Below are 25664 nucleotides of genomic sequence, written 5' to 3'. Positions count from 1 at the left end.
AAGATATGAATTAGCCAGATGGTACTTTGGATGGAGAGGGCTTGTTGCTGGGGATTTGATGTCGTATCACTTGATTGGACAGGGCTTTTTGCTGGTAGTAACTGGAAAGGTTCTTCAGGTGAGCTGTCTCTTGACTTTGCTGTAATATATAGGACTGTCTTTACTGTTTTAGCCATAAAGAAGGTAAAAGACAGGGTATGGGGAGAAGGTAAATACAATCAATACAAAAAGGTTATGAAATAAGATAGGACTGCAGATAAAATGGACTTGCTTTTGAACAATGTCTTCTAAAATACTAATCAAGAGTTTTATTTTTATAGCTTGTGACATTTAGGGATCTTGAATAATTCTGAGACAAGTAAGCAGAGTATTTTTTTGCAAAAAGAAAATATAGGGTGAGGTATTTGAACTTTTAAAGTATTTTATAATAGATATTCTTCAGACAAATAATTCTGGGACACTTTGGTTCTAACAGAAAATAATTTGGAACATATAACAAAATGTCTATTCTAATTTCAGTTATTACTAAATGTAACATAAACACAATTTTTCCTAAGAAAATTTTAAATTAATGAAATAAAAATGACTGCTAAATAAGAAAATTAAGGAATAATGCTAATATCTAACTATGTATTGAGAAGCATTTTATTTAGTAATTGTGGAAAATAAAACAATTTAAAGGGTATTTTGATAGTATTGAGTATGCATAAAAACATTTTCAACTATATTTTTGGAATAATAAATAATTTCTTGACTAATAGTCATAATCATATAGCATAATTATGAAGAAAGAGATAATAAATAACCTTAATATTCAACACCCCCAAATTTAGTCTCTGCTGTATGTAATTCATTGCATTAATATCTGTTGCAAACAAAGGAATATAAGGCATGTTCCCAGCCTTTGAGGATCTAACAGTTTCACTAAGGATTTTTAAATCACCTACTATGTTCAAAGCATAGTATTAGGTGAAATAAAATGAAATTTTCTACTTTTATAAAACTTGGCAAAAATAATATTTCAAACTATATAGTCACTAGAAGTACTGTATTAAAAAAAAGATAAAAGAGGGAAGTTTTGTACCCCGAGGGAAGCTTGGACTTTCGGTATGGAGAGGGGGAAAGAGAGGAGAATCCTCTTCTCAAAGCAGGGTTCAGGGGAGACAGCAGATGTAACAGGTTGGCTCAGAGAGAGGAGAGGGGGTTTGAATATTTTCCCCCTTCTGCCTTCCCTCCTTAGCTAAAGCTGCTCTCCCTAATTTGCTCTTGACCCTCTTGTCCCCCCTCCACTACTCGAGACCAAAAGGTCTCCCCTTGATCCGTTCACTCATACTCAGCTTGGGGAACAGATAACTTTTAATGTTAACTCAATAAGGTACTACAAAAGGAATAATGGGCAGGGAGGAATGGGAAAAGGAAAGTGGGAAGAAGGGGTCCCTGTCTCTGTCTAAACCCTTTTCCTCCCTCCTTGAGTTTGGGGGGGGGGGACTCAGACCTTGGCAGCCTGAGCCCCCTGAGAAAAAGTCAGGTTGACTCACCCCTGCGCAACAGGAGCTGAGGTAAAGTCTGCTCAGGTTTCTCTTCAGAAGTCCCTTCAATTAAGAAGTGTTGGGGGGAATGATTTCCAGTCACCAGCAGGAAAAAATGGGCAACCCTCAGGGGAAAGTCTTTTCCCCAACTTCTCTCTTTGGCTTTCAAGACCAAGAGCCCTCACTGCTCTCCTAGCCAAAGTCTCCTCCTCCTCCTCTCGATTCCACTCCTGGGGCCCCTCCCATGTCGAGGTGATCAATTTCACATCTCTTCATTCTGGCACTTTTTCTCTAATGCCAGCCTCTGTCACAGTACATAATTTTCATAAAGTCTTATGTTTGGTAACTTCAGTATATTCAGCTTTCTATGCTTAGGAGGTTTTAGCTGACAAAATGAAAGTCTGCCTTTAGGAGTTTATAGTGACCTGGAAAGGCAAGATTTGTCCAAGTAAAAGAGAAGCAGTAGAATACTTGTTTTTAATAGGAATTGAAAGGAGAAAGAGATCATTATGAATTGCTGTGCTGAGAGAAAGCTTTAAGGAAGAGACTTGAGCTAGATCTCGAGTGATGGGTAAGATTTAAATAGGCAGTATTGATCCCTGGGTAGGTGGAGGAGGTTCAGAAGCTAGTAGCACTTGCAACAGTGTGGTTCATTTCTCAGGCCCAAAACTGGATCTCATTTCCAATGTCTAGCCCAGCCCAAAGAAGAATAGGTAGGGTGGGAATCCTAGGTCAAAGGGGAGTCTATAGTTATGCAGCTCTGAGGCAATAGAGCTGTCCAGATGACAGGCACATTTGTCAGACCCAAATCCAAGGCAGGGATTTGCAGAGCTCAGACCATGGGGACAATTATCAGACTTTGCTTTGGTTCAAACAACAATGAAATCACTGAAAGCTTATAGATCCCCAACTTGTCTGCGATCCTGGAATAATATAATACTCAACTCCAAGAAAGCAGCAATAGGACCAGCCCAGACCTTCCCTCTTGAATGCTCAAAGCCAAGCCCTAACATTAAATACATGGAAGAAGAGGCAAACAAAAAAAGAACCCAATCATAATGAGCTATTGTGATAGGTATAATAAGACACAAATGTAGAAGAAAATGACTCCAAAACATCTATGAGCAATGCCTCAGAGAAAATCATGGTTTGGACATAAACTCAACTAGAATCTCTGGAAGAAATGAAGATGAAGTTTATTTTTTTTAAAATGCTTGTAAAAGTGATTTTGCTTTTCTTATCTTTTTCAAGGTTATAGAGAGAAGTAAAAGGAAAGAGAATGATCATCATTATTGTAATAGCTAAAAATTATATTAATCTACTGTATACCAAGCAGTATGCTAAGCACTTCAAAATATTTCATTTGATTCTCACAATAACCTGAGAGGAAGATGATATTATTATTCTCATTTTTTATAGATATTGAGGCAAACAGTGGTTAAGCAATTTACTAAAGGTCACACAGCCAATAATTTTCCAAGGCTGGATTTGAACTTGTCTTCCTGTCTCCAGACCCAACATTTCTTTTACTCTATCACCTATTTGGAAGGCTGATCTTTATTTGAAAATAGAATAAAATTTAATTTAGAACTTGAATGGCCATATAGCACAAAAGCCATATATGCTAATATTCTTATTTTTACAGGTAAGGAAACTGAGGCCAGAGAACTTAAGGGAATCATCTAGTTATTCGGGTTTTAAGTATGATAAGGGTTTGAATGAAAGTAGCAATAAAAATAGAAAGGAAGAATTGGATAGGAGTTAACAGTGGAACTTGATTATGTGAAAGAAGTAAGGGAGTCTGAGATAACTGAGAATGAACTTAGGTGAAAGCAAGAGGGGAAAGAGAGAGAAACTGGTTTTGTGATTTCTTTTATGTAAAGAACTTTTAGGTGAAGAAACTCCTCTACCAGGTCAAGTTAACACCTTCTCCCCAAATAATTTTTAAAGAACCTAACCTAGCCTAGAGTACTGAGGAGTTGTGACTTGCCCAATTTAATTAGCCAGTCAGTGGCAGTACTAAAACTTAGGTTATCCTGGCCTTGAGGCTAGTCTTTTCTATCTGCTATACCAGCAAGATGCCTATAAAATAATTTGTAAACCCATATAGGATCACATATTTATTGCCATAAATAATTCCAGTACATTCTCATTCTTATTTTATTTTCCTTTCCCTGTTTAATAAGTTTTTTTAAAAATATGAAATTATTCTTTTTAATGGATGCAAAGCTCATCTGTCTTTGAAATTTTCTATGAATATTGAAATTAATTTTCTTTTTTCAGGAAGTAATGGTTGCTGATGATCTTGAAAATGAGGTAGGAGAAAAAAGGCTTTGGGGGGGGAGATTCTATATGTAAAAATTCTACATAAAGGTCAAGATACAGAATATGAGGGCAGTAAGGCAGCTAATGAGGAGATAGAGAAGTCTAAAGAGTGAGGAGTGAAGTGATGAGTATAGTTAGGATCCCTTGTGAAATGGTAGTCTCTGCTTGGGATTTGCCAATCAGGAGAGCAGGATTGAGGGCAGATATTTTTCCTGGGTGGAAAAGGTGGTTGTAAAGTAACTAGAAAAGTCTATCTATTTAAGTGTGAGTTGAATCAGGTCTAGATGGTGCATAATATTCTCTTCTAATGCTAAAATTCTCTCATTTCTTTTTTTTTTAATCTTTCAACAAATGAAGTTTCACAGTGATAAAACACTGAACATTTTCCATTATTTGAGGATTAGGGGGAGGGGAAACAGTGTCAACCTGACCTGTAGTTTCATCAGTATTGGGATTTCCTGGTTTTTAGTTTTCAGTTTTTTTTTTTCATTTCAGAAAGAAAAACTGAGATCCCTTTTGACAGTCAAGGAAAAACAGCATGAAGAAAGCTTAAGGACTATTGAAGCTCTGAAAAACAGATTCAAATATTATGAGGTATCAATGTTGAATTGTGGATCCAATTTAACTTTAGGGGACAAATTTAATTACTTTGAAACTATCTTATTTTACTGTATAGTGGTATTTTTTTACTTCAAGTTAGATATCCCTATGTGATATATTCCTATAAATGAATAGCAAAATCTCAAGGATTATGTTTCCATAGGTTTATTATTTGATTTGGTTGGAGTAAAACAGTGAGATTTGATCCATCATTGAACTAGTTAGTATTTTGCTGTTCTGTAATCACAAGCCTACTCCAAGTAGTCATATTTCAGCTAGATAACCATTAATCACTGAAATATAGGAGAGAGTGTGACTGTAAGGACATATCTATAACTACAACTGGGAAAAGTTTCAAAAATCTTCATAAACCTTAGGTATGGTACCATATTTGCATACAAAATTAATATGCCCTCACTTTTTTCTCTGTGTATACCTCTCATAACTGATAGGTGACTGTAGGTATGTTAGTTTCAGCAAGTATCAATGTAGTGCCTACTGTGCACTTTACCCATATAGCTCATTTGATCCTCACATCAACTTTGAGAAGTAGGTGTTTAATTTTAGCGAAATGTTACTGAAGTTTGAAAAGCTGCTAAGATTTTAACTTTTAATAATCTAATTATCTGTTTTGATATATATCTTCTCAATAGAAAATATTCTTCTAATGATGTCAGTGCAAAGTTGATTAAAATAAAGCAGCTTCTCATTTAAGTTATAATTTGCATTTCTCATTTCAGGGTGACTTTGTGGGAGCAGGAAGTCACTTCAATAGTAGTAAGTACCTAAATACAGACTATACTTCATAATGACCTATTTAGATTGTAGTGAGAATGGTTATTTGGACTTACTTAATGTAATTCTTTTTGATGGTTCTGCTAACTTTAATCACTAACATACTCATTTCTCCAAGACTAGATGAAAACAACCAGAATTATATGTGTTTCTTATAAGTTTTAACCTTAAATTTTGTATTTATTTAAAGTACATTTTTATATAGTCAATGTCTATACTATCAGGTTGACTTTATATATCATGAAGTAGAGAGCTTTTTTTCATTGAAAGGAATATAACTTCCCTCACTCATTAGGGGAAAACTTTGCATGCATTCCTGAAGGATAGGCGTAAGAAATATGAGTAAATATTTTTAAACTTCTTGGGATTTAAAGAAACCACTATTATAATTAAAAAAAAAATTCAAACCTCTTGCCTTTTTTCTTAGAACTAATACTAAATATAGGTTCCAAGGCAAAAGAAATGATAAAGGCTAGGCAATTGGAGTTAAGTTAAGCCCTGGATCATATAGCTAGGAAGTATCTGGGGCCAGATTTGAACTCAAGGCTTCCTGTCTCTAGACCCGATTATCCACTGAGCCATCTGTAATGGAGTCTTAAAGCAATACATCATTTATCTTCCAAGTTTTTCATTGTTCTTCACTGTAAAGTACCTAATTTTCCAGCAATGTACACATAGGCTACATTTTTTATTTCTCTATCTTCTCAACTGTCTTATTTTGATAGGAAGTTTGCCTTCATTGTCTAAGAACTATGTTATCAGAGCACAAGTTCCAACAGTTTCCCCCAGCTGGAAGGGCTTTGAGTATCAGATTAGTGATGAAATTTGACTTCTGAAGTTCAATTTGGAGAGATTTAAAGCCTTACCTTTCACCTTAGAATCAATATTATGCATTGGTTCCAAGGCAGAAGAGTGGTAAGGGCTAGGCAGTGGGGATAAGTGACTTGCCCAGGGTCACACAGCTAGGAAGTGTCTGAGGTCAGATTTGAACCCAGCATCTCCCATCTCTGGGCCTGGCTCTCAATCCACTGAGCTACCTAGCTGCCCCAAGTATACCCAGTTTTTGAAGGAGTTTTGATCTCTGATGGTGGAGGGAATACCATACTAATGAGATTCTGAAACCTTAAGAAGGATATTTTTCACTTAATAGTAACTGCTCCCTTCTGAGGACTTAAAGACAGTCCTTACTTATAATTATGTATCCACCAAGCCATTGATAGTCTTCACTTTATTTGTTCTAAAATAGAAAAAAGGAAGTGTTTAAGACTTGGTTTCTCAGGTCTTGATGACTAGATAATGCCATTGAATTAATAATTTTAAACTATCCTGGGGACAGAGAAAAACCAATGCTTCCTAATGCTTTAAAAATATTGTGTAAGTTTTTATTTGTGTGTGTCCTCTTCTGTTTCCCTCCTACTGCTTTTTCTCCCACTGAGTTCTGACTTATTAACTATGAAGTCACTCTAGAGAATTGAAAGCTTAATATTAGCCAGATGAAGCCGTTTTAGGCAGAATTCCAAGAGACATTTGTGTCTAGGACAAGGGAGATGATCATCTCACTCTTCTTTTGCTGGTCAGAACACATTCTGAATTTTTTGTTAATTCTTGTTTTTCAATTGTTTCAGGTATGTCTTACTCTTCAGGACCCCATTTAGAGTTTTCTTGGCAAAAATACTAGAGTGGTTTGCCATTTCCTTCTCTGGCTCATTTTACAGATGAGGAAAATGAAACAAATAGAATCAACTGGCTTGCCCAGGGTCACACAGCTACTAAATATCTGGGGCCACATTTGAACTCAGGTCTCCCAGTTTCCAAAGCCACTCTATCCATTGCACCACCTAGCTGCTCCTTGTTGAATTCTAGGCACGATGTTACAAATGACATCTGTAAGTTGATGTCACTGCCAAGTTTCAAGAGAAGAGCAACCAGGATGGGAACAGGCCTGATCTTGCCATTTTATATCAGTTGAAGGATTGTGACAATATTTTGCCTTTTAAGGAAAACATGAGACTAGAAATTCGAGCTGAAAGGATACCCTTAGAGATCATATATTCCAAGCCCCTCATTTTATACATGAAGAAACAAGGAGCATAATGGTCAAGTGATTTAGCGCTACATGTAGTGAAGTAGAACTGGGATTTGAACTCAGGGTCTCAGACTCCAATTCCTGCAAATTTTCCATCTTTCCTGTGCTTTTGGATATCTTTTAAATATCTGAAGGGCTATCATTAAGGAAAAAAAATTAAACTTTTTTCCTCTCAGTCCCAGAAGGCAGAATGAAGAGCAGCTGTAAAGACAAATCTAGGGCTGATCATGAGATATTTCCCAATAAGTAGAAAATAAGCTTTTTGAATGAAGGCAGAGAATATTTTGTTTTGCTTTACAATCACTGTTACCCCTAGCACAAAGTAGGGCTTAAAAACTAATTACTGAATTGGAATGAATAAAATGAAATATGCTGCTTTGTGAGGTAATGGGTTTCTCCTTATTAGATATCTTCAAGCAAAGGCTGTGTGATTTTTGTTGGCTAGAATGTCCCTTTCTAATTCCAAGGTATTTTTATTCTTTGATATTAATAACCTTACCATTTGGAATTGATTCTATCTTGTAAAAACTATCAGGATTAAGTATATTTTTATATTTCCCTCATAATTTTTTTCTTTTGCATGTAACAATTTGAGATTTTAGAACCAAGCTAACACTGAAACTATATTTGCATAAATATTTATAGTTTTTTTGTTGTTAATTTAGGAAAAGAAGATGTGCTTCTTAAGCAGACTCAGATTTTTGTTTCAGAATCACAGGTAACTATTTCTCTTATGATTTTTATGCCACATAAAAAATTAAATAGAATTTGTGGATTTAGACAATTACCAGAGTGCTTTGTAATAGATTTGTTGTCAATTGCCAAGACTAGTTTAGAAAGAGTTAGCAGTTTCTGGTGCCCCCTGGAGTAATTTTGGTGGAAGTAACTTAAGTAAGAGAGTCAAGTTTCTTTTCATGGTGAATGTTTTCAAGTGCACAGACAGCTCTTAGTTATTTTTACATATGAAAGAGAGCAGAAACATGAATGATTTTTAAAAATGACATCTTTTTTCTTATCCAAAGGTAAGTAAATTAAAAAATTTTTTCTTATTAAAAATAAGTGTTGAACTACAGAATCTCAAAGTTCCTTGCTGTAAAGTTTTGTGAATGAATGAATAAAGCATTTATTGAATACTCGATATGTGTAATGCACTTTACTAATTGTTGTGGAAAAATAATAATAAATAGAAAAGCAAGATAACCCTTACTTGAAAAAACTCATATTGTGATGAGGGAAATAAACATTCAGAAGGTATGTTCTATGACATGTTTTCTTTTTCTTTTTTCTCTTTAGAACATTTTTCCATGGTTACATGATTCATGATCCCTTCTCCTGCTCCCCCTTTCCCTTCCCCTTACTGGAGCTGACAAGCAATTCCAATGGATTATATATGTATTATTGTTCAAAACTTTTTTCCATGTTATTCATATTTGCAGTAGAGCAATTCTTTAATATCGAAATCCTAATTATATCCCTGTCAAATTATGTCATCCATCATATGTTTTCTTCTGTGTTTCTACTCCTACAGTTCTTTCTCTGGATATGAATAGCATTCTTTCTCCTAAGTTCCTCTGGATTGTTCTGGGTCATTGCATTGCTACTAGTAGAAAAGTCTTTTACATTCAATCATGCCACAGTGTATCAGTCTCTGTGTACAATTTTCTCCTGGTTCTGCTCCTTTCACTCTGCAACAATTCCTGGTGGTCATTCCAGTCCACATGGAATTACTCCAGTCATCATTCCTTTCAGCACAATAGTATTCCATTACCATCAGATACCACAATTTGTTCAGCCATTCCTCAATTGAAGGAAACCCCCTCATTTTCCAATTTTTTGCCACCACAAAGAGCATGGCTATGAAAATTTTTGTAAAAATAGTTTTCCCTATTATCTCTTTGGTGTACAAACCCATAAAGTGGCATGACTGGGTCAAAGAATAGGCATTCTTTTAAAGTCCTCTGTGCATAATTCCAAATTGCCCTCCATAATGGTTAGACCAATTCATAACTCCACCAGCAGTGTATTAGTGTCCAAATTTTGACATGTCCCCTCCACCATTTATTACTTTGCTGTCTTATTGGTCAATCTGCTAGGTATAAAGTGGTACCTTAGCGTTGTTTTAATTTGTATTTCTCTAATCAGGAGGGATTTAGAACAAATTTTCCATGTACTTTTTGATAGTTTTGATTTCTCTATCTGAAAACTGCCTACTCATGTCCCTTGACCATTTGTTGATTAGAGAATGGCTTGATTTTTTGTAAATTTTACTTAGTTCCATATATATTTGGGAAATTAAACCTTTGTCAGAAGGATTTTGTTATAAAAATGTTCTTCCAGTTTGTTGCTTTCCTTCTAATTTTGGTTGCATTGGTTTTGTTTGTACAAAACCTTTTTATTTTTATATAATCAAAGTCATTCATTTTACATTTTGTAATGTTCTCAGTCTCTTGCTTGATCTTAAATTCCTTTCTTTCCCACAAATCTGACATATATACTATTCTATGTTCACCTAATTTATTTTAAGTCATTTACCCATTTTGATTTTATCTTGGCATAGGGTGTAAAATGTTGATCTAAACCCAATTTTTCTCATACTATTTTCCAATTTTCCCAGCAGTTTTTGTCAAACAGTGAATTCTTGTCCCCAAAACTGGGATCTTTGGGTTTGTCAATACTAGTTTGCTGAGGTCATTTATCTCTAGTCTATTCCATTGATCTACCCTTCTGTCTCTCACCATCTTGTTTTAATGACCACTGCTTTATAGTACAGTTCAAGATCTGGTACTGCTAGGCCTTCATCCTTCACATTTTTTTTCATTATTTCCTTTGTTATTCTTGATCCTTTGTTCTTCCAGATGAACTTCTTATAATTTTTTCTATTTCTATAAAATAAAGTTTTTTGGTGGTTTGGTAGGTATGACACTGAATAAACAGTTTAATTTGGGTAGGATTGTCATTTTTATTATGTTAGCTCTTCCTACCCAGGGGCAATTAATATTTTTCCAATTATTTAGATCTAGTTTTAATTCTGTGGAAAGTGTTTTGTAGTTGTGTTCATTTAATTTCTGTGTTTGTCTTAGTAAATAAATTCCTAATATTTTGTATTGTCTAGAGTAATTTTAAAGAGTTTCTCTTTCTAACTCCTGCTGTTGAATTTTGTTGGAAATACATAGAAATGCTTATGATTTATGTGGGTTTATCTTGTACTTTGCAATTTTGCTAAAGTTGTTAATTATTTCCACTAACCTTTTAGTTGATTTTCTAGGATTATTTAAGTATGCCATCATATCATCTGCAAAGAGTGAGAGTTTAGGTTCCTTGTTGCCTATTTTGATCCCTTCAATTTCTTTTTCTTCTCTAACTGCTACCTCTCCTATTTCTAGAACAATATTAAATAATAGAGGTGATAATGGGCATCCTTGCTTGACTCTTGACCTTTTGGGGAAAACTTCTAACTTGTCCCAATTGGAGATGATACTTGCCGATGGTTTTAAATATATACTATTTATTATTTTGAGGAATGCCCCCCCACTTCCTCTTCCCTCCAGTTACCTCCTTCCTCCCTTGTGTTATTCCCCTTCTTCTCTGTGTAGTAACATAGACTTCTATACCCCACTGAATATACTTGTTTTATCCTCTCTGAGCCCTTTACAATGTGAGTAAGATTTAAGCCTTGCCTGTTGCCACACTTATCCTTCTCTCTCTAGAATGATTTTTCACACCTCTTTAGGATATATAATTTACTCCCTTCTATCTCTCCCTTCCCTTTTCTCTCAGTGCAACCGTCTCTTTCAACCCTTCATTAATTTTTTTACATATCATTCATATGCATACCTATTATATGATACATACATACTGTTCCATATTATCACATCTACATATTTATCATACCATTATAATCAGCTTACTTCCCTACCCTTTTTCTGAGTAAATTGCTTCTATCTTTTCTACTAGTAAGAGTAATTTTGAGAATTACAGAAATCCTCTTTCCGTGTATACATATAAACATTTTGACCTTAATGAGTCCCTTAATCTGTTAAAATTTATTTGTGGTTGGACTCTGAATATTTATTTAGGTGGTCACCAGGGATTTAATTTCTAAATCCCGAAATGAATTACTAAAGTAAATGGAATTTATGGTAGTTTATTTACAATAGAAGGGAGATATTAAGGGAGAAAAGGGGAGGGAGGGAGAGAGAGAGAGAGAGAGAGAGAGAGAGAGAGAGAGAGAGAGAGAGAGAGAGAGTGAGTCTCAAGATGATGGGCCTTTCCTGGAGGCAGAAAGGCAGGATCACTAAATCAGCCTTTCACTCACCAATGGTGACCATCTAAAAGGAAAGTAGTCTGAGGTCTCCTGCATGAGTTCCTCCAGGGGTCCAGTTCCTCCAGTCCAACTCTGAATCAGAGATCTCAATCAGATCCCTCGAATCGAATATATCTTCTGGCCTCTGGTCCTCTTTTTAAAGATCTTTTTCTCTTGTGTCATCTCCCCTAAAATTTCACGTCTACCAATCCCAGCAGATGTTCCTCTCCAAGACTGCCCACTCTTTAGTTCACACCTTCTTTGGTTATATGATACCTTTTTGGGTTACTTAACACCTTTTTGTAGTTAAAATGGGTAGATTACTTAAAATACTCTTACCACCTTTTTGTAGATTAAAATCTAAAAATAGATTGTGGATTACAATTCAGTTGTCCCAATAAAGGAAGAGCTAAATACCTTGTTACAATCAGGGGATTACAATTTAATCTTCACAATAAAGGAAGAGTGAAGTATCTTCATTGTTACATCAGGAGATAGCTAAATCCAATCTTCATATCTTATTGAATTTTTAAATATTACTTTGAGAAGGGGCCTTTTAACTTCACTAGACTGCCAAAGGTAATCTGTGACAAAAAAAAAGGTTAAGAATTCCTGTATTAGATGAATGATCAGCATTAGGTTAACATTGATACTTTGTTGTAGAATTTCTCTTACAAAAAAAAAATTTGATTAATAATTTTTTCTCTAAGTATTTCCATGTACTTCTCAGTTCTAGGTTCTATGAACCTGACAAGTATATTAATACTTTTTTAAGGCTTTATATAATCAATATTTTTTTTCTCCTTCCTACTAGTATACGTCTTCAGGTATTCCAGTACCAGCCCATATACAAACAAGATCCATGCTAAGACCGTTGGAATTGTCCTTACCCAATCAAACTATTTCTGAAAATGAGATTTTAAAAAAAGAGTTGGACACTATGAGAACCTTTTGTGATTCAGCTAAACAGGAGAAAATTAAACTCCAAAATGAACTGGCCCACAAAGTGGCAGAATACAAAGCTTTGGCATTAGAATGTGAAAGAGTCAAGGAGGATTCTGATGAACAGATAAAGCAATTAGAAGATGCTTTGAAAGATGTGCAAAAGAGAATGTATGAGTCAGAAGGTAAAGTAAAGCAAATGCAAACTCATTTTCTTGCTCTGAAGGAGCACTTGACAAATGAAGCGGCTTCAGGAAATAACAGATTAACAGAATTAAGGGATCAGTTGAAAGACATGAAAGCAAAGTATGAAGGAGCTTCTGCTGAAGTAGGAAGGTTAAAGAACCAAATTAAACAAAATGAAATGTTAGTAGAGGAGTTTAAAAGGGATGAAGGGAGGCTAGTAGAAGAAAATAAACGATTACAGAAAGAATTTAGCATGTCTGAAATAGAGCGAGAGAAGAGAGGGAAAAAAGCTTTGGAGATGGAAGGTCAACTAAAAGAATTGGCAACAAAGTTGGCCCTCTCTATCCCTGCTGAAAAATTTGACAACATGAAAAACTTGTTATCAAATGAAGTGAATGAGAAAGCAAAAATGTTTGTGGAGATGGAAAAAGAATATGAAAAATCACAGACTGAACTTAGACAGTTAAAGAGAGAACTTGAGAACTATAAAGCTAAGCTTTCTCATTATGTAAGGCCAGAAGAACATGAAGAACTTAAGGACAAATTTGAACACAAGTCAGGTGAACTTGGAAAGAAAATCACTGAATTAACTTTGAAGAATCAGGCATTACAGAAAGAACTTGAAAAGGTTTGTGCAGATAACAAGCTACTAAACCAACAGTTGCAGAACTTAGCAATTGATATGAAAACTCATTATATTCCTTTAAAATTGAATGAAGAAATGAAAAAGTCATATGGTTTGAATATTGAAGATTTGAACAAAAAACTAATGGATTTAACACAAAAGTATAAGGAAAAAGACATGGAAAATGAGAAACTGATGATAGAAAGAAACAATTTAAGTAAGAATGTTTGTCATCTTGAAGCTACATATATCCCTCTAGAAAACCATGAAAAAGAGATAATATCTCTAAAATCTAATATCAATGAACTTAAAAAAGAACTTTCAGAACTTAATAAAATAAGTGGTGGTAGAGAAGAAAAGTTGCATGTAACCATATCTGAGAATACAAAACTGAAAAGGGCGATAAATGAACAGTATGTGCCTGTTACAACTCATGAAGAAATTAAAGCAGCGTTAAATAATACTTTGGATAAAACTAACAGAGAATTGACAGATGTGAAAAGAAAACTTGAAGATGCAAAAAAAGAATTTGTACAAGTAAGAGATGAAAATGGAGCATTAAAAAAAAAGCTAGAAGATTCTAAGAACCAAATGGAAGCTGAGTATATCAGTATAAAAGAACATGAAGATAAAATGAATGCTATCAACAAAAGCCTAAAAGAAACTCAGGAAAATAATGCTGAAGTTCTTGCTAAGTATAATAAGGGTGAAAAAGAGATTTTAACTTTGCTTGCTGAGATTGAAGCCCAAAAGAAGGAACTTGATACAATACAAGAGTGCATTAAGCTAAAGTATGCTCCACTTGTTAGTTTTGAAGAACGAGAGAAAACCTTTAAAGCCACTGTGAAAGAACTCAGGGATCAGTTGATAGCACAGACACAAAGATGCAGAGTAGGGGAAGAAGAGGCTCATAAATGTCAGCAGGAAAATGAAAAATTAAAAAATGAGGTTCTCATGATTCAGAATGATTTGAAGAAAAAGGATATTCTTATCGAGAACTCCCGTGAATTGGAGAAATTATTGAAACAAAAAACAGAAGAACTTAACAAACAGCTAAAGGATCTGTCAGAAAAATACACTGAAGTAATAAGTGAAAAAGTGAAACTCCTGGAAGAAAATGCCAAACAGAACTCTGAAGTACTTGCAGCACAAGCACTTTTGCAGAAACATGTTCCCCTGGGGCAGGTTGAAGCACTGAAAAACTCTCTTAGCAGCACAATTGAGGCTCTGAGAGAAGAACTTAAGGACAAGCAGAGGCGTCATGAGGAAGCTCAACGGGCAGCAACTGAATGGCAGCAGATGGTAGAGAATCAAAGGCATTCTTCTGTGCCCCTGGTAGAACATGAGCAGATAAAGGAAGCATTGGAGAAAGAAGCTGGGTACATGAAAGCCAAATTGAGTGAAAAAGAAGAAGAAAGTCAATCCAAAACCGAAAAGATCTCTAGACTCCAAGATGAGATTCAGAATTTGAAACAAGCATTTAAGAAATTAGAGTCTAGAGGGGTTATTGATTTATCTGAATATAGCACAATGAAAAGTGCCTTAGAGGCACAAATTACCAACATAACAGAAAATTTCACTGCTTTGAATAAAAAGTATGAGGAAGTGTGTGAAGAAGCTGCGCGTGCTAAAAAGGCAGAACTTTCTGCAAAAGATGAAAAAGAATTGATACAATCAAGGAGTTTAAGCATTGAACAAGAAATTAAGGATCAAAAAGAAAGATGTGACAAATCTTTAACAACAATTACTGATTTACAAAGAAGAATGCAAGAGTCCGCCAAACAAATAGAAGCTAAAGACAATAAGGTAGGCAGTAAGAAAATCTGCATGATATTAATCAGAAGATAAAACTCTGTTATATCTTAATAATTTCAGATTTATTTTGGCTTCTCATTACACAAAATATTAATTATTGTTAAAATTTCTCTGGGCAATTAAAAATTGCACTAAATACAATTTTTACAGAAATGACACACATATATGCAAATATACACACACACCACAACTAAGATAATATATGAGTGCTAAATGAAAGACACCAATGACTCTAAGGTCCTTTCTAGTTTAAAATCTTTGATCTTATAAGATCTCTTCTTGAATTCCTTACATTTTTCTGGTACTCACTGAGTCTTGATTTTCTCTTCAAGATATCAGAGCCAGTCAGTCAATAGTAAGGACCTATTATGTACTGAAACTGTGTGAAAAGCACTGGGAATAGACAGCCAGTATATATCAGAGGTGGGATTTTAAACTCAGATCTTCCTGGCTTCAAATATACCACTCTGTTCACTATGCCATGCTAGTCCTAAGGAATTGGTATATTCCTTGTTTTCCACTGCAACTTTCAGACCATTCTGCCACCATTACTCAGAAATCACTTCCTTAAAATTTATTAAAGCCTGTCCAGATCCTTTCTGCTATTATCTAAAGACCTACAAGTTTCTTTCCATTCTCCCCAATAAACAGTACCTGGAACACAGTCATATTCTCTACTTTAATCCCTGCTCCCTTCATATGCCTTTGCCTCCCAGTTCCTGAGTCTCTTCAATTCCCATGACTTCTGCCTCAAATTTACCTCAAATACAAATAAAATATCCATACCTTTAATTCTTACCCCCACCCTCCACTTCAACCATATCTCATCTAAATGTATCTTAAGTACTAGAATTCTTATTATTCTGAGTGTAGTTTTCAAGAAAAGCTTCATAGAGATGAGACTTGTAATGTTTTCAAAGGAATGTTTAATGAGTGGATAATAGAAACAGTTTTCTTCCTCTTAACTTTTCTAAGATAACAGAACTGCTTAATGATGTGGAACGACTGAAACAGGCCCTTAATGGCCTCTCACAACTTACTTATACAAGTGGGAATTCTACAAAGAGAGAGAATCAACAGGTGGAAACACTTCAGCAACAGGTGAATTCTCTACAACAGCAACTGGCTGTAAGTACCTAATAAGACAAATTTAGTTGAGGTGCATATTGATATATCTAATTTTTTTTTAGATTTTTAGAATACTCAGAAATCAGAAGGTCTGAGGTCTTTTTCAGATATTCTAATTTCATATCTCTAGTGAATATTACTTACCATGGTAATATCAAAGTTTAATTAGCTTTCAAGGTTTCCTTTTTTAAAATTTGGTCTCCTTTTAAGGGAACTCCTAGAATTGTCTGCTCTCTATTAACAAGGCAGTTCCTATACCTTTATATATATCTAGAAATTTTGTATTTATACCACTATATTTATTATACTAATTTACTTCTATTAAAGACCTAAAGAATTATGCTACATGATCCTCACATAGTTTATAATATAGGTGGGGAAGGTAAGATAAAGTCCTATGGAAAGAAAATAATTTCTTGAGAAATGTTGCATGGCAATAAATGACTAAATGCCAAATGAATGGTAGAGACAAATGCTTTGAGGAAAGAAATGTCACTGTGTATTAGAAGAAAGCAGAACCAAGAGTATAATATTTGACTACAATAATTGAAATGAAAACCAACACTAAAAGGTAGTTGAACTTACATTAATTGCAATGAATAGTTTGGTTCTAGAGAACAGGTATTATACCACCTTTCCCTTTTATAGGAGATATGAGGGACTTCTGATATAGCAAGGCAAACCAACAAACACCTCAAAAAAGAGAAAGAAGAAAACCAAATTATTAGTACCCAAAAAAGGAATGGGTGAATATACCTCCAATGAAGGTGAAATTAAAGCATGAATCCTTTCTTAAAATGACAAATTTATTAAGTGCTTACTACATGCCAGGAATTGTGTTAAAAGCTGAGGACACAAACAAAAGCAAAAAGGAAGTCCCTGCCCACAAGGAGCTTATTTTCTAACAGGGGAAGATAATACCCAAAAGGGCACTGAACAGTTGTAGGAGGAAAAGAGATGAATGGAAATTGACAGTTACTAATCGTAACTGTGAATGTGAATGTAATGAATTTGCCCATAAAATTAAAACAGGTAGCAAAATGCATTAAAAATAGAATTCAATAATATGTTGTTTACAAGAAACACATTTGAAACAGAAAAAGACATACAAAAGTAAAAAATAAGGTCCTAGCACAAAATCTGTTATGCTTCAGATCTAGTAAAAGAGGCAGGGATAGCACTCATGATCTCAGACAAAGCATAAGCAAAAATAGATCTAATTGAAAGAAATAGTCAGGGAAACTACCTCTTGCTAAAAGGAACCATAGACAATGAAGTGATATCAATATTAAACATCTATATAGCAAATGGGAATGCATCCAAATTTTTTTTATTTTATTTTTATTGTCATGCAAAATACTTCCATATTGGTCATAGTTATAAGATCAGATTCATACATAACCAAAACCCCAAATTAAAACCATAAATATACCATTGTATTTACATGAAAGACAACTCCAAAGGTTCTTTCTCTGGGGTGGATAGCATTCCCCATCATAAATCCTTCAGGATTGTCCCAAATCATTGCATTGCCGAAAATGGCCAATATTTTCACAGATAATTATCATACAATATTGCTGTTATTGTGTACAATATTCTCTCAGTTCTGTTTATTTCAGCATCAGTTCCTGCAGATATTTCCAGCTTTTTCTGTAATCTTGCTTATTATTTCTTATAGCATAATAGTATTCCTTCACCAATATGTACCACAGTTTGTTCAGCTCTTCCACAATTGATGGACATCCCCTCAGTTTCCATTTCTTTGCCACTACAAAAAAAGAGCTTCTAAAAGTATTTTTGTACAAGTAGGTCCTTTTCCCTTTTTTATTATCTCTTTGGGATAGACCGAATAGCGGTATTACCAGATTAAATGGTGCATCCAACTCTTAAAAGAAAAGCTAAATGAATTACAAGTGGAGATAGTTAAACTAAACTATTCCCCTCTCAGAACTAGATAAATTTAGCCTTAAAATAAAAAATAAATAAGAATGGAGATGAATAGAATCTTAGAGAAGTTAGATATGATAGACCTCTGCAGAAAAATGAACAGGAATAGAAAGGAGTATACCTTTTCTCAGCTACATGTAGCATCTTCAAAAAAAAATTACACACTATTAGGGCATAAAAACATGACAACCAAATGAAGAAAAATATATTAAGTGCTTTCCTTTCAGACCATAATGCAATAAAAATTACATTCATTAAAGGGTCAGGAAAGCATAGATTTTTAATCTTTTAAATTTTAATTAATTGGAAACTAAATCTAATCCTAAAGAATGACTAGATCAAAGAACAAACCATAGAAAAAATCAGTAATTTCATTAAAAAGAGTGACAAAGAGACAATGTAGTAAAATTTGTGAAATGCAGCCAAAACGTCCTTAGGGGAATTATATCTCTAATCTCTCACATCAGTAAAAGAGAGAAAGAACAGATCAGTGAATTGTACAGGCAACTAAAACTAGAAAAAAGAAGAAATTAAAAATCCCCAGTTGAATACCAAAATGGAGATAATGAAAATCAAAGGATAAATTGACAAAGTTGAACATAAAAAACCCACTGAATTAAAAATAAAGCTAGAAACTGTTTTTATTAAAAAATAAACAAACAAACAAGCAATAAAATAGACAAGGCATTAGTTTAATTTGTTTTAAAAAGAGAAAGAATAAAACCAAATTGCTAGTATCCAAAAAGGAATGGGTGAATACACCACCAGTGAAGATGAAACCAAAGCATGGATCCTTTCTTAAAGCAATAAATAGTATCCATCTAAAACCAAGAGAAAGCATTGTCTCTAATGATGATGAACTTGAAGCCTTCCCAGTAAGATCAAGAGTGAAGCAAGCATATCTATTATCACTATTATTCAATATTGTTCTAGAAATGCTAGTTATAATAATAAGAAAAAAATGAAAGAATAAAAATAAACAGTGAGGAAATACAATTATCATTCTTTGCAGATGATTTTATAGTATACTTAGAGAATCACCTAAAAAACTAGTCAAAACAATGAACAACTTTAGCAAAATTGCAAGATATAAAATAAACCCACATAAATTATCAGCATTTTTGCTATAATACCAATAAAACCTAGCAGCAAAAGAACAGATAGTGAAATTCCACTCAAAATAACTATAGAAAATATAAAATACTTGAGAGTCTACCTGCCAAGACAAGTCAATCATTTTCTTCAGTTACATCTGACTATTTGTGAATTCTGTAAGAATTAATAATATTTCTACCCAGATATATATTTTATAAAGTTTATTAGAAAAGGTAGACAATCAGTTTAAACCTCATCATTCCTATAAGTAACCTGACCACGTGGTCCTTAGCCTGCAAGTCTCTTCCTCCTTCCCCCTTACCCTTCTGCTCCATGCCCACGTCTCCTCTCTCTTCCCTTCCCTCCAAGAAGCCCCATATCTTCGCTTTTATTGACATACAGCATGTACACAGATGCAAACCTGGAGCAACTATGTTATGTCAGGAATGTTTGACGGACATGTCAAGCTACTCAGGAGGGGGGAGGGGATGATCTTCCTTGACACGCTCCATATGGGGTTTTCTTAGCAGAAGTACTGGAGCAATTTGCCATTTCCTTCTCCAGCTCATTTTAACAGATGAAGACGCAGGGTAAAGTGACTTGCTCAGGGTCACAGTGCTAATAAGTGTCTAAGCCCAGATTTGAACTCAGGAGGATGAGTCTTTCTGACTCTGGACCTAGCACTCTATCCAACAGCACCACCTAGCTGCCTCATGTCAAGACAAACTCAGGGATTATATGAACACAATTATAATATATTTCACACAAATAAAGACATATAAACAATTGGAGAAATATAAATTGCTCATGGGTAGGCTAAGTTAACATAATAAAAATGACAATTCTACCTAAATTTTTCAGTGCCATGTTAATTAGCTATTGAAGAATTATTTTATATTGCTAGAGAAAATAGTAACAAAATTCATCTGGAAGAACAAAAGTTCAAGAATATCAAGGGAATTTGTGGTGAAAAAAATGTGAAGGAAGGTGGTTTAGCAGTACCAGATTTCAAACTTTATTGAAAGTGATAGTCTTCAAAACAGTCTGGTGCTGACTAAGAAAGAGTGTTAAATGAGTGGAATAGATTTGTTATACAATAATAAATGATCATAGTAATCTAGTGTTTGATAAACTGGAAGACCCAAGCTTTGGGGGTAAGAACTCAACATTTGATAAAAACTCCAGGGAAACCAGAAAGTAGTTTGTCAGAAATTAGATATAGAACAGTATTTCACACTTTGTACCAAGATATGACCAAATAGAGAAATGATTTAGACACAAAGGGTGATATCATATATAAATTAAGGGAACATGGAATAATGTACCTGTCAGATCCATGGATAAGAGGAAAATTTATGATCAAAGAAGAGTTAGAGAAGATCATAGCAAGTAAAATAGATATTTTTGATTACCCAAACTTTAAAGTCTTTTGCACAAACAAAGCGAATGCAGCCAAAATTGGATGGAAAATAGGAAACCTAGAGAGAAATTTACTGCAAATTTCTTCAATAAAGGCTTCATTTCTCAAATATATAAGGAATTGAGTCAAATATGTAAAAGAGCCATTCTCCAATTGATAGACAAATGTTGGGAATAGGCAGTTTTCAGAAGAAAAAATCAAAGCTGTCAATAGTGACATAAAAAGTACTCTAAATCTCTACAGATTAGAGAAATTTAATTTAAAACAACTCATGACAGAAAAGAAAAATGACAAATACTGGAGGGAATGTGAAAAAAATTGGGACAATAATGCAATTATATCCAAATACCACTATTAGGTCTATATCCCAAAGAGATCAAAGAAAATGTAAAAGGGCCTATATGCACAAAAATATTTATTGTAGCTCTTTTTGTGGTAGCAAACAATTGGAAAGTGAAGGAGTGTTCATCAATTGGAGAATGAGTGATCAAGCTAAGGTATATGATATTACCATGTTATAGGACACAAAGAGCAGAATGGTTTCATAGAGGCAGAGGGCAATATTAGAGTAAATTTCCAGGATCTGTTGGAAACTTGAGTGAAATAAATAATTTTCTACCCATTTTCCCATTTCTTCATAAAGGATGCTGACAGACAGCACCAAGAAGTGATTGGAATATATCGGACACATCTTCTTAGTGCTGCACAGGTAAATAGCCTCCCCACTTTGCTTAATAAACTTATGTAAAAGTAATTGATGTTTAGAGTAGCTGCATCCCATATGCTTATTTTAAAATAATTGTATTTCTTTTAGCCATTCTTGCGTATGTTCAGGAGGAAATTTTAAAAGCTATATGGCAACACAGCATATTAAATTTAGTGTTGTCTCCATCTGGTCGTCGCTCAGTTTATAGACAGTTTGGCAACATACAGTGGTGACACACATTAATGGTGTTGCTATCTGGAGATAATGCATTGCTATCAACACATCTCCTTATGCTGAGAAAAATGAAGTCAAAAGATCTTAGTGTTTTTCTCTAGAGTTCAGAAATGTTCTATATATTTCAGCTGAGTTCTCTGATTATTTAAAAAGGAGTATATGCATAGAAGTGGATTTGCACAAAATGAGAGAATAATTTGACTTTGGAAAATTACCTCTTTAGTTCCTATCTCAGTGAAATCTAAGGCAGAAGAATTCTTTATTTGTGTGAAATTTAATATTCTAAATGAGAAAAACATTTTGCTATAACATATTAAGAAAAATAGTTGTATGTGAATACTATAATATGTGATTCACTACAGAAAATCTTCAATACTTCATCTGCAATATCCTCCACCTCTCCTCCTAATAGTTTTTAAGGAAGGCTCATTAAAAAGACAAAACAGTTGCATGTTAGATGAAAAGAAATAGGAATTGTTTTCATAAATGGACAGTATCATACCATGGAGACATGGATAGCAGAGGTGGAAGAAAACATTGTAAGAAAGGTCATTGTGGAGATACTAAAGAAATGATACTAGGTGAGTAGTATAAATTGGAATAAACAGAGTAGATGACAAGAAACCCTTAAAAACAAATGTTATAAGTAGAAACGTTTGTTAAGGTTGTTTTGGAATAAAAGAAATTATGGCAGTTGAATATGCTGAAATATTTGATACAAAGCTTGATAAATAAATAGACTAGGATTTTATAATGGGAATGTGGAAGAAGAGGTTTGAATTTAAAGGAAAGACATGTATTTGAGGGGGGAGAGTGAGTCATTTGGGTGGGGTATTGGCTGCAGTAGTGTGTCTTCTCTAATGGATACTACAACTTAAAAGACCAGATTTCATGGTTATTTCTTTTGAAACAGTAATAATGAATAACTTAGATATTATATTTCTGGGTTTTATCTTTTTTTCTTCTGCAGACTACTAATGCAACACAAAACAAATCTTGCCTTCTGGCACATAAAGTTAACTAAGAAATTCAGTTTAGTCAACTATGGCTAATGTTTGAAATTTAAACATCCTGCTGTTACAGAAACAGATTTTGGAAGAGAAACCTTTTATATTAATAGGAAGTGTTGTGCTATAATCTATTTAAGTTTTGAAGTCGAAAACAAGATGGCCATATTGGCTTTTTTGCATTTAATCACAACTCTTTTTAAATTAAAAATTTCTCTAATTTTCTTTTCTACTTTATGATTTCATGCTGCCTTTGACACCTTACTCAAAAAGATAAATAATGACCATTTCCTTCCATTAGAGGTGGGGAAAAAAATCCATATTTTGAAAGGGTAATGTTATGGGCATGCTCATGTAGACTCTTCCACTGTTTTCAGTGATTGGTAATAGTTTCTTACTATTATTGCTACATTATTGCAAATATGGTAGCACTAGAACTGTAGTGTTTTACCTTTATGCCAAGGATTTTTATTTTGAAATGTCACACAACATATTGTACTCTTCTAAAGTCCTTTTTAGTTTTAGTATTTTGTGCAAATGAAGGTCATTTAAATACTTTTTCTTCTTCTTTGAAGGGTCACATGGATGAAGATGTTCAAGCTGCCTTACTCCAGATCATCCGCATGAGACAGGGACTTGTTTGCTAGAGCACTTAGTCCTGGTGTCCAAAGCTTGTGACTGTGTCTTTATCAACCTCCACAGCTTTCCCTTCTTACTATGGATTTTACTGTGTTAGCATAGCTGAAATTAAATGTACCTTTTCTTCTCAAAGGGAAAAATGAAATGAGAAAGATGCCTGTTACTGTTAGAATATTATCAGTTCATGTTATATTAAAAATATATTGTGAATTTTGAGGAAATTTAGAATATTAAAAGTTATGCAAATGAAAGCAGTCAAAATGATTTGATTACTACTACTGATGTCGTAGTGACTGCTTAAAAAAATCTTTGGTGCCCATTATAAAACATGAGTTCAATTATAAATGAATCCATATTTTTCTTTTGCTAAAAGCAGTTGTTAAAAGAGTTTTTTAGAGGATTCAAGTTGGTAGCTACTTATAATTGAATCAAAACACCTCCCTCTGATTAATAGAGCATTCTCAAATAAAATGTGATGTGGTGTCCAGAAATGTATTGTAGCTTGGCTGGCCAAGTTGCATTTCTATTTAAGTAACTTAAATTTAAGTGCCTTTTCTTTTATTAAAGGTACAGATTTTCTCCTCAGAAGTTTTATGCTTTTTTACAGAGATATTTTTTCATTAATGCTTTGTAACTAATTACATTTAGATTAAGAATAGCTGGGCTGGAATTTATCAAGAGTTTTTAAATGATATGTTAATTTCCAGCATAGTATCTTAACTTTTACTTCAAGTCATGATTTTTCATGCTCTGGTAATTCTTTGTAATTCTTTGATAAATTATATGCTAGATTCCTTAAAGTGTCATATCTTTAGCAACAATTTTAAACCTTTACCACGAAAATAACCAAAATAGATTTTAAGTGTCTTGTAACTTTCAAGTTTATTTATAGGAAAGTTATACCCAAAGAATATTATACTTTGAGATCTACCTTTCTTGTGAATCAAGCCTGACTTATGCATTAAAATTTGACTCTATGGTTTTAATTGAAAATGCAGGTAAAACTTAAAGATATTTTGCAAGAATTCTTTATTTCAAAAAAATTTGATAATGTTTATAGTAAACAGTCTAGTGAAACCAACTATTTGAATAAATCTCAGTATGAAAAGCTTAATTGTTTTAAGTTATTTTATTAATTTTGTTTACCATTCAAATTGGAAAAAAAAAAAGCTTCACTGTTTATACCAAACAGGGCTGAAAGAATAACCATTTCAACCAAGTTTTCTTGCATTAAAGAGAATGTGCCTTTCCCTAAAGAGTTAGTGCTTCTTGAGGCTGATTATGAGTCTAGCTATCTCACAAAGCTCAGGGCAAACCACCATCAAAATGGAAACCACTGCCCAGAGAAGACTGGTCTCATTTGCTAAATGGAGAGCTATAGCAATGATAGGAATTTCTAAAGTGTAATTTTCAAAAAAATCATTAATGTGAAGTGCTAAATTTTTCATAAGGAATATTTAACTTTTTATTAGCATGATTATATGCTGTTCTAACCTCTAAGTAGAATCTCTTAGAATGTAAAATCTAAGGGTCCACATGTTACACTTAAGTTTTAAGTTCTATTTTATCATTTTGTTGAAATCCTTATTAGAGAGAATTTGCTAAATTGAAACTGACATTTCAAAATTATATTTTCCTAATTTTTGGGAAACAACATATATTTTATTTCTCCTATATCCATTAATAAAATGCTGCTTTCAATGAATTGTGTCCTTAATGTCTTTGTAACTGATAGACGAATTAAAATAACTTCCTCATATCCTCTTGGTGATCAGAGCAGAGTGGGAAATTATTTCAGTTTAGTATTAGCCACCTAAAATGAAAACATAGGTATCTAATTGGGTCGGATCTATTTTTCCCCTTGGCTTTTAATGTTTATGGTTAAAACTCCATTTACAACATTGAAATATAAAACCCTTTTTTTGTAAAATAAGTGGATCACATAATAATGGATGGTTTTGATTTTTCCTCCCTTATGTATTAGGGGGATCATGTGGTGTGAGCATAGAGTTAAAAGTAAAATCATTGACCAGGGTCTGGTGAGTATTCTGTTAAAGTTGCAAAATCTCTATTTTTTTATAGGACCTTAATGAAACATTTCCCAACTGCCTCTCCTGCCTTTCCCATTTCCTACCCTACTGAAAAAAATAATCTGATTTTGTCAGCAAACCAGTGTTAGAAAAAGAAAGGTTTACTATATAAAGAGATAAAATACCCACATCAGAGATTATCTTAATTTTTAATATATGGTGAATATATATATTAGCTCTACCAGTGCTGTT

General features: G+C 33.7%; 1 protein-coding gene across 4 annotated transcripts in view; it reads left to right on the top strand.

The window, feature by feature from the left end:
• Positions 1 to 25087, top strand: part of UACA (uveal autoantigen with coiled-coil domains and ankyrin repeats) — an 88681-nt gene extending 63594 nt beyond the window's left edge. For 3 of the 4 annotated variants that reach the window (XM_007479646.2, XM_016427582.2, XM_001377333.4), the window contains exons 12-19: positions 3813 to 3845; positions 4350 to 4448; positions 5195 to 5231; positions 8001 to 8053; positions 12453 to 15197; positions 16182 to 16334; positions 21440 to 21505; positions 23319 to 25087. In XM_007479646.2, the coding sequence (XP_007479708.2) occupies positions 3813 to 3845; positions 4350 to 4448; positions 5195 to 5231; positions 8001 to 8053; positions 12453 to 15197; positions 16182 to 16334; positions 21440 to 21505; positions 23319 to 23390 (3258 nt within the window). In that variant the 3' untranslated portion in view covers positions 23391 to 25087. The remainder of the gene's footprint in view (positions 1 to 3812; positions 3846 to 4349; positions 4449 to 5194; positions 5232 to 8000; positions 8054 to 12452; positions 15198 to 16181; positions 16335 to 21439; positions 21506 to 23318) is intronic. The other variant, XM_007479647.3, reaches the window with a different exon arrangement.
• The last annotated feature ends 577 nt before the right edge of the window (positions 25088 to 25664 follow it).

Source organism: Monodelphis domestica, chromosome 1 (genome assembly GCF_027887165.1).
Source record: "Monodelphis domestica isolate mMonDom1 chromosome 1, mMonDom1.pri, whole genome shotgun sequence".
Classification (NCBI taxonomy): Eukaryota; Metazoa; Chordata; class Mammalia; order Didelphimorphia; family Didelphidae; genus Monodelphis; species Monodelphis domestica.
The sequence above is the reverse complement of the archived record's forward strand: the minus strand, read 5'-3'. Positions and strand labels throughout refer to the sequence as shown.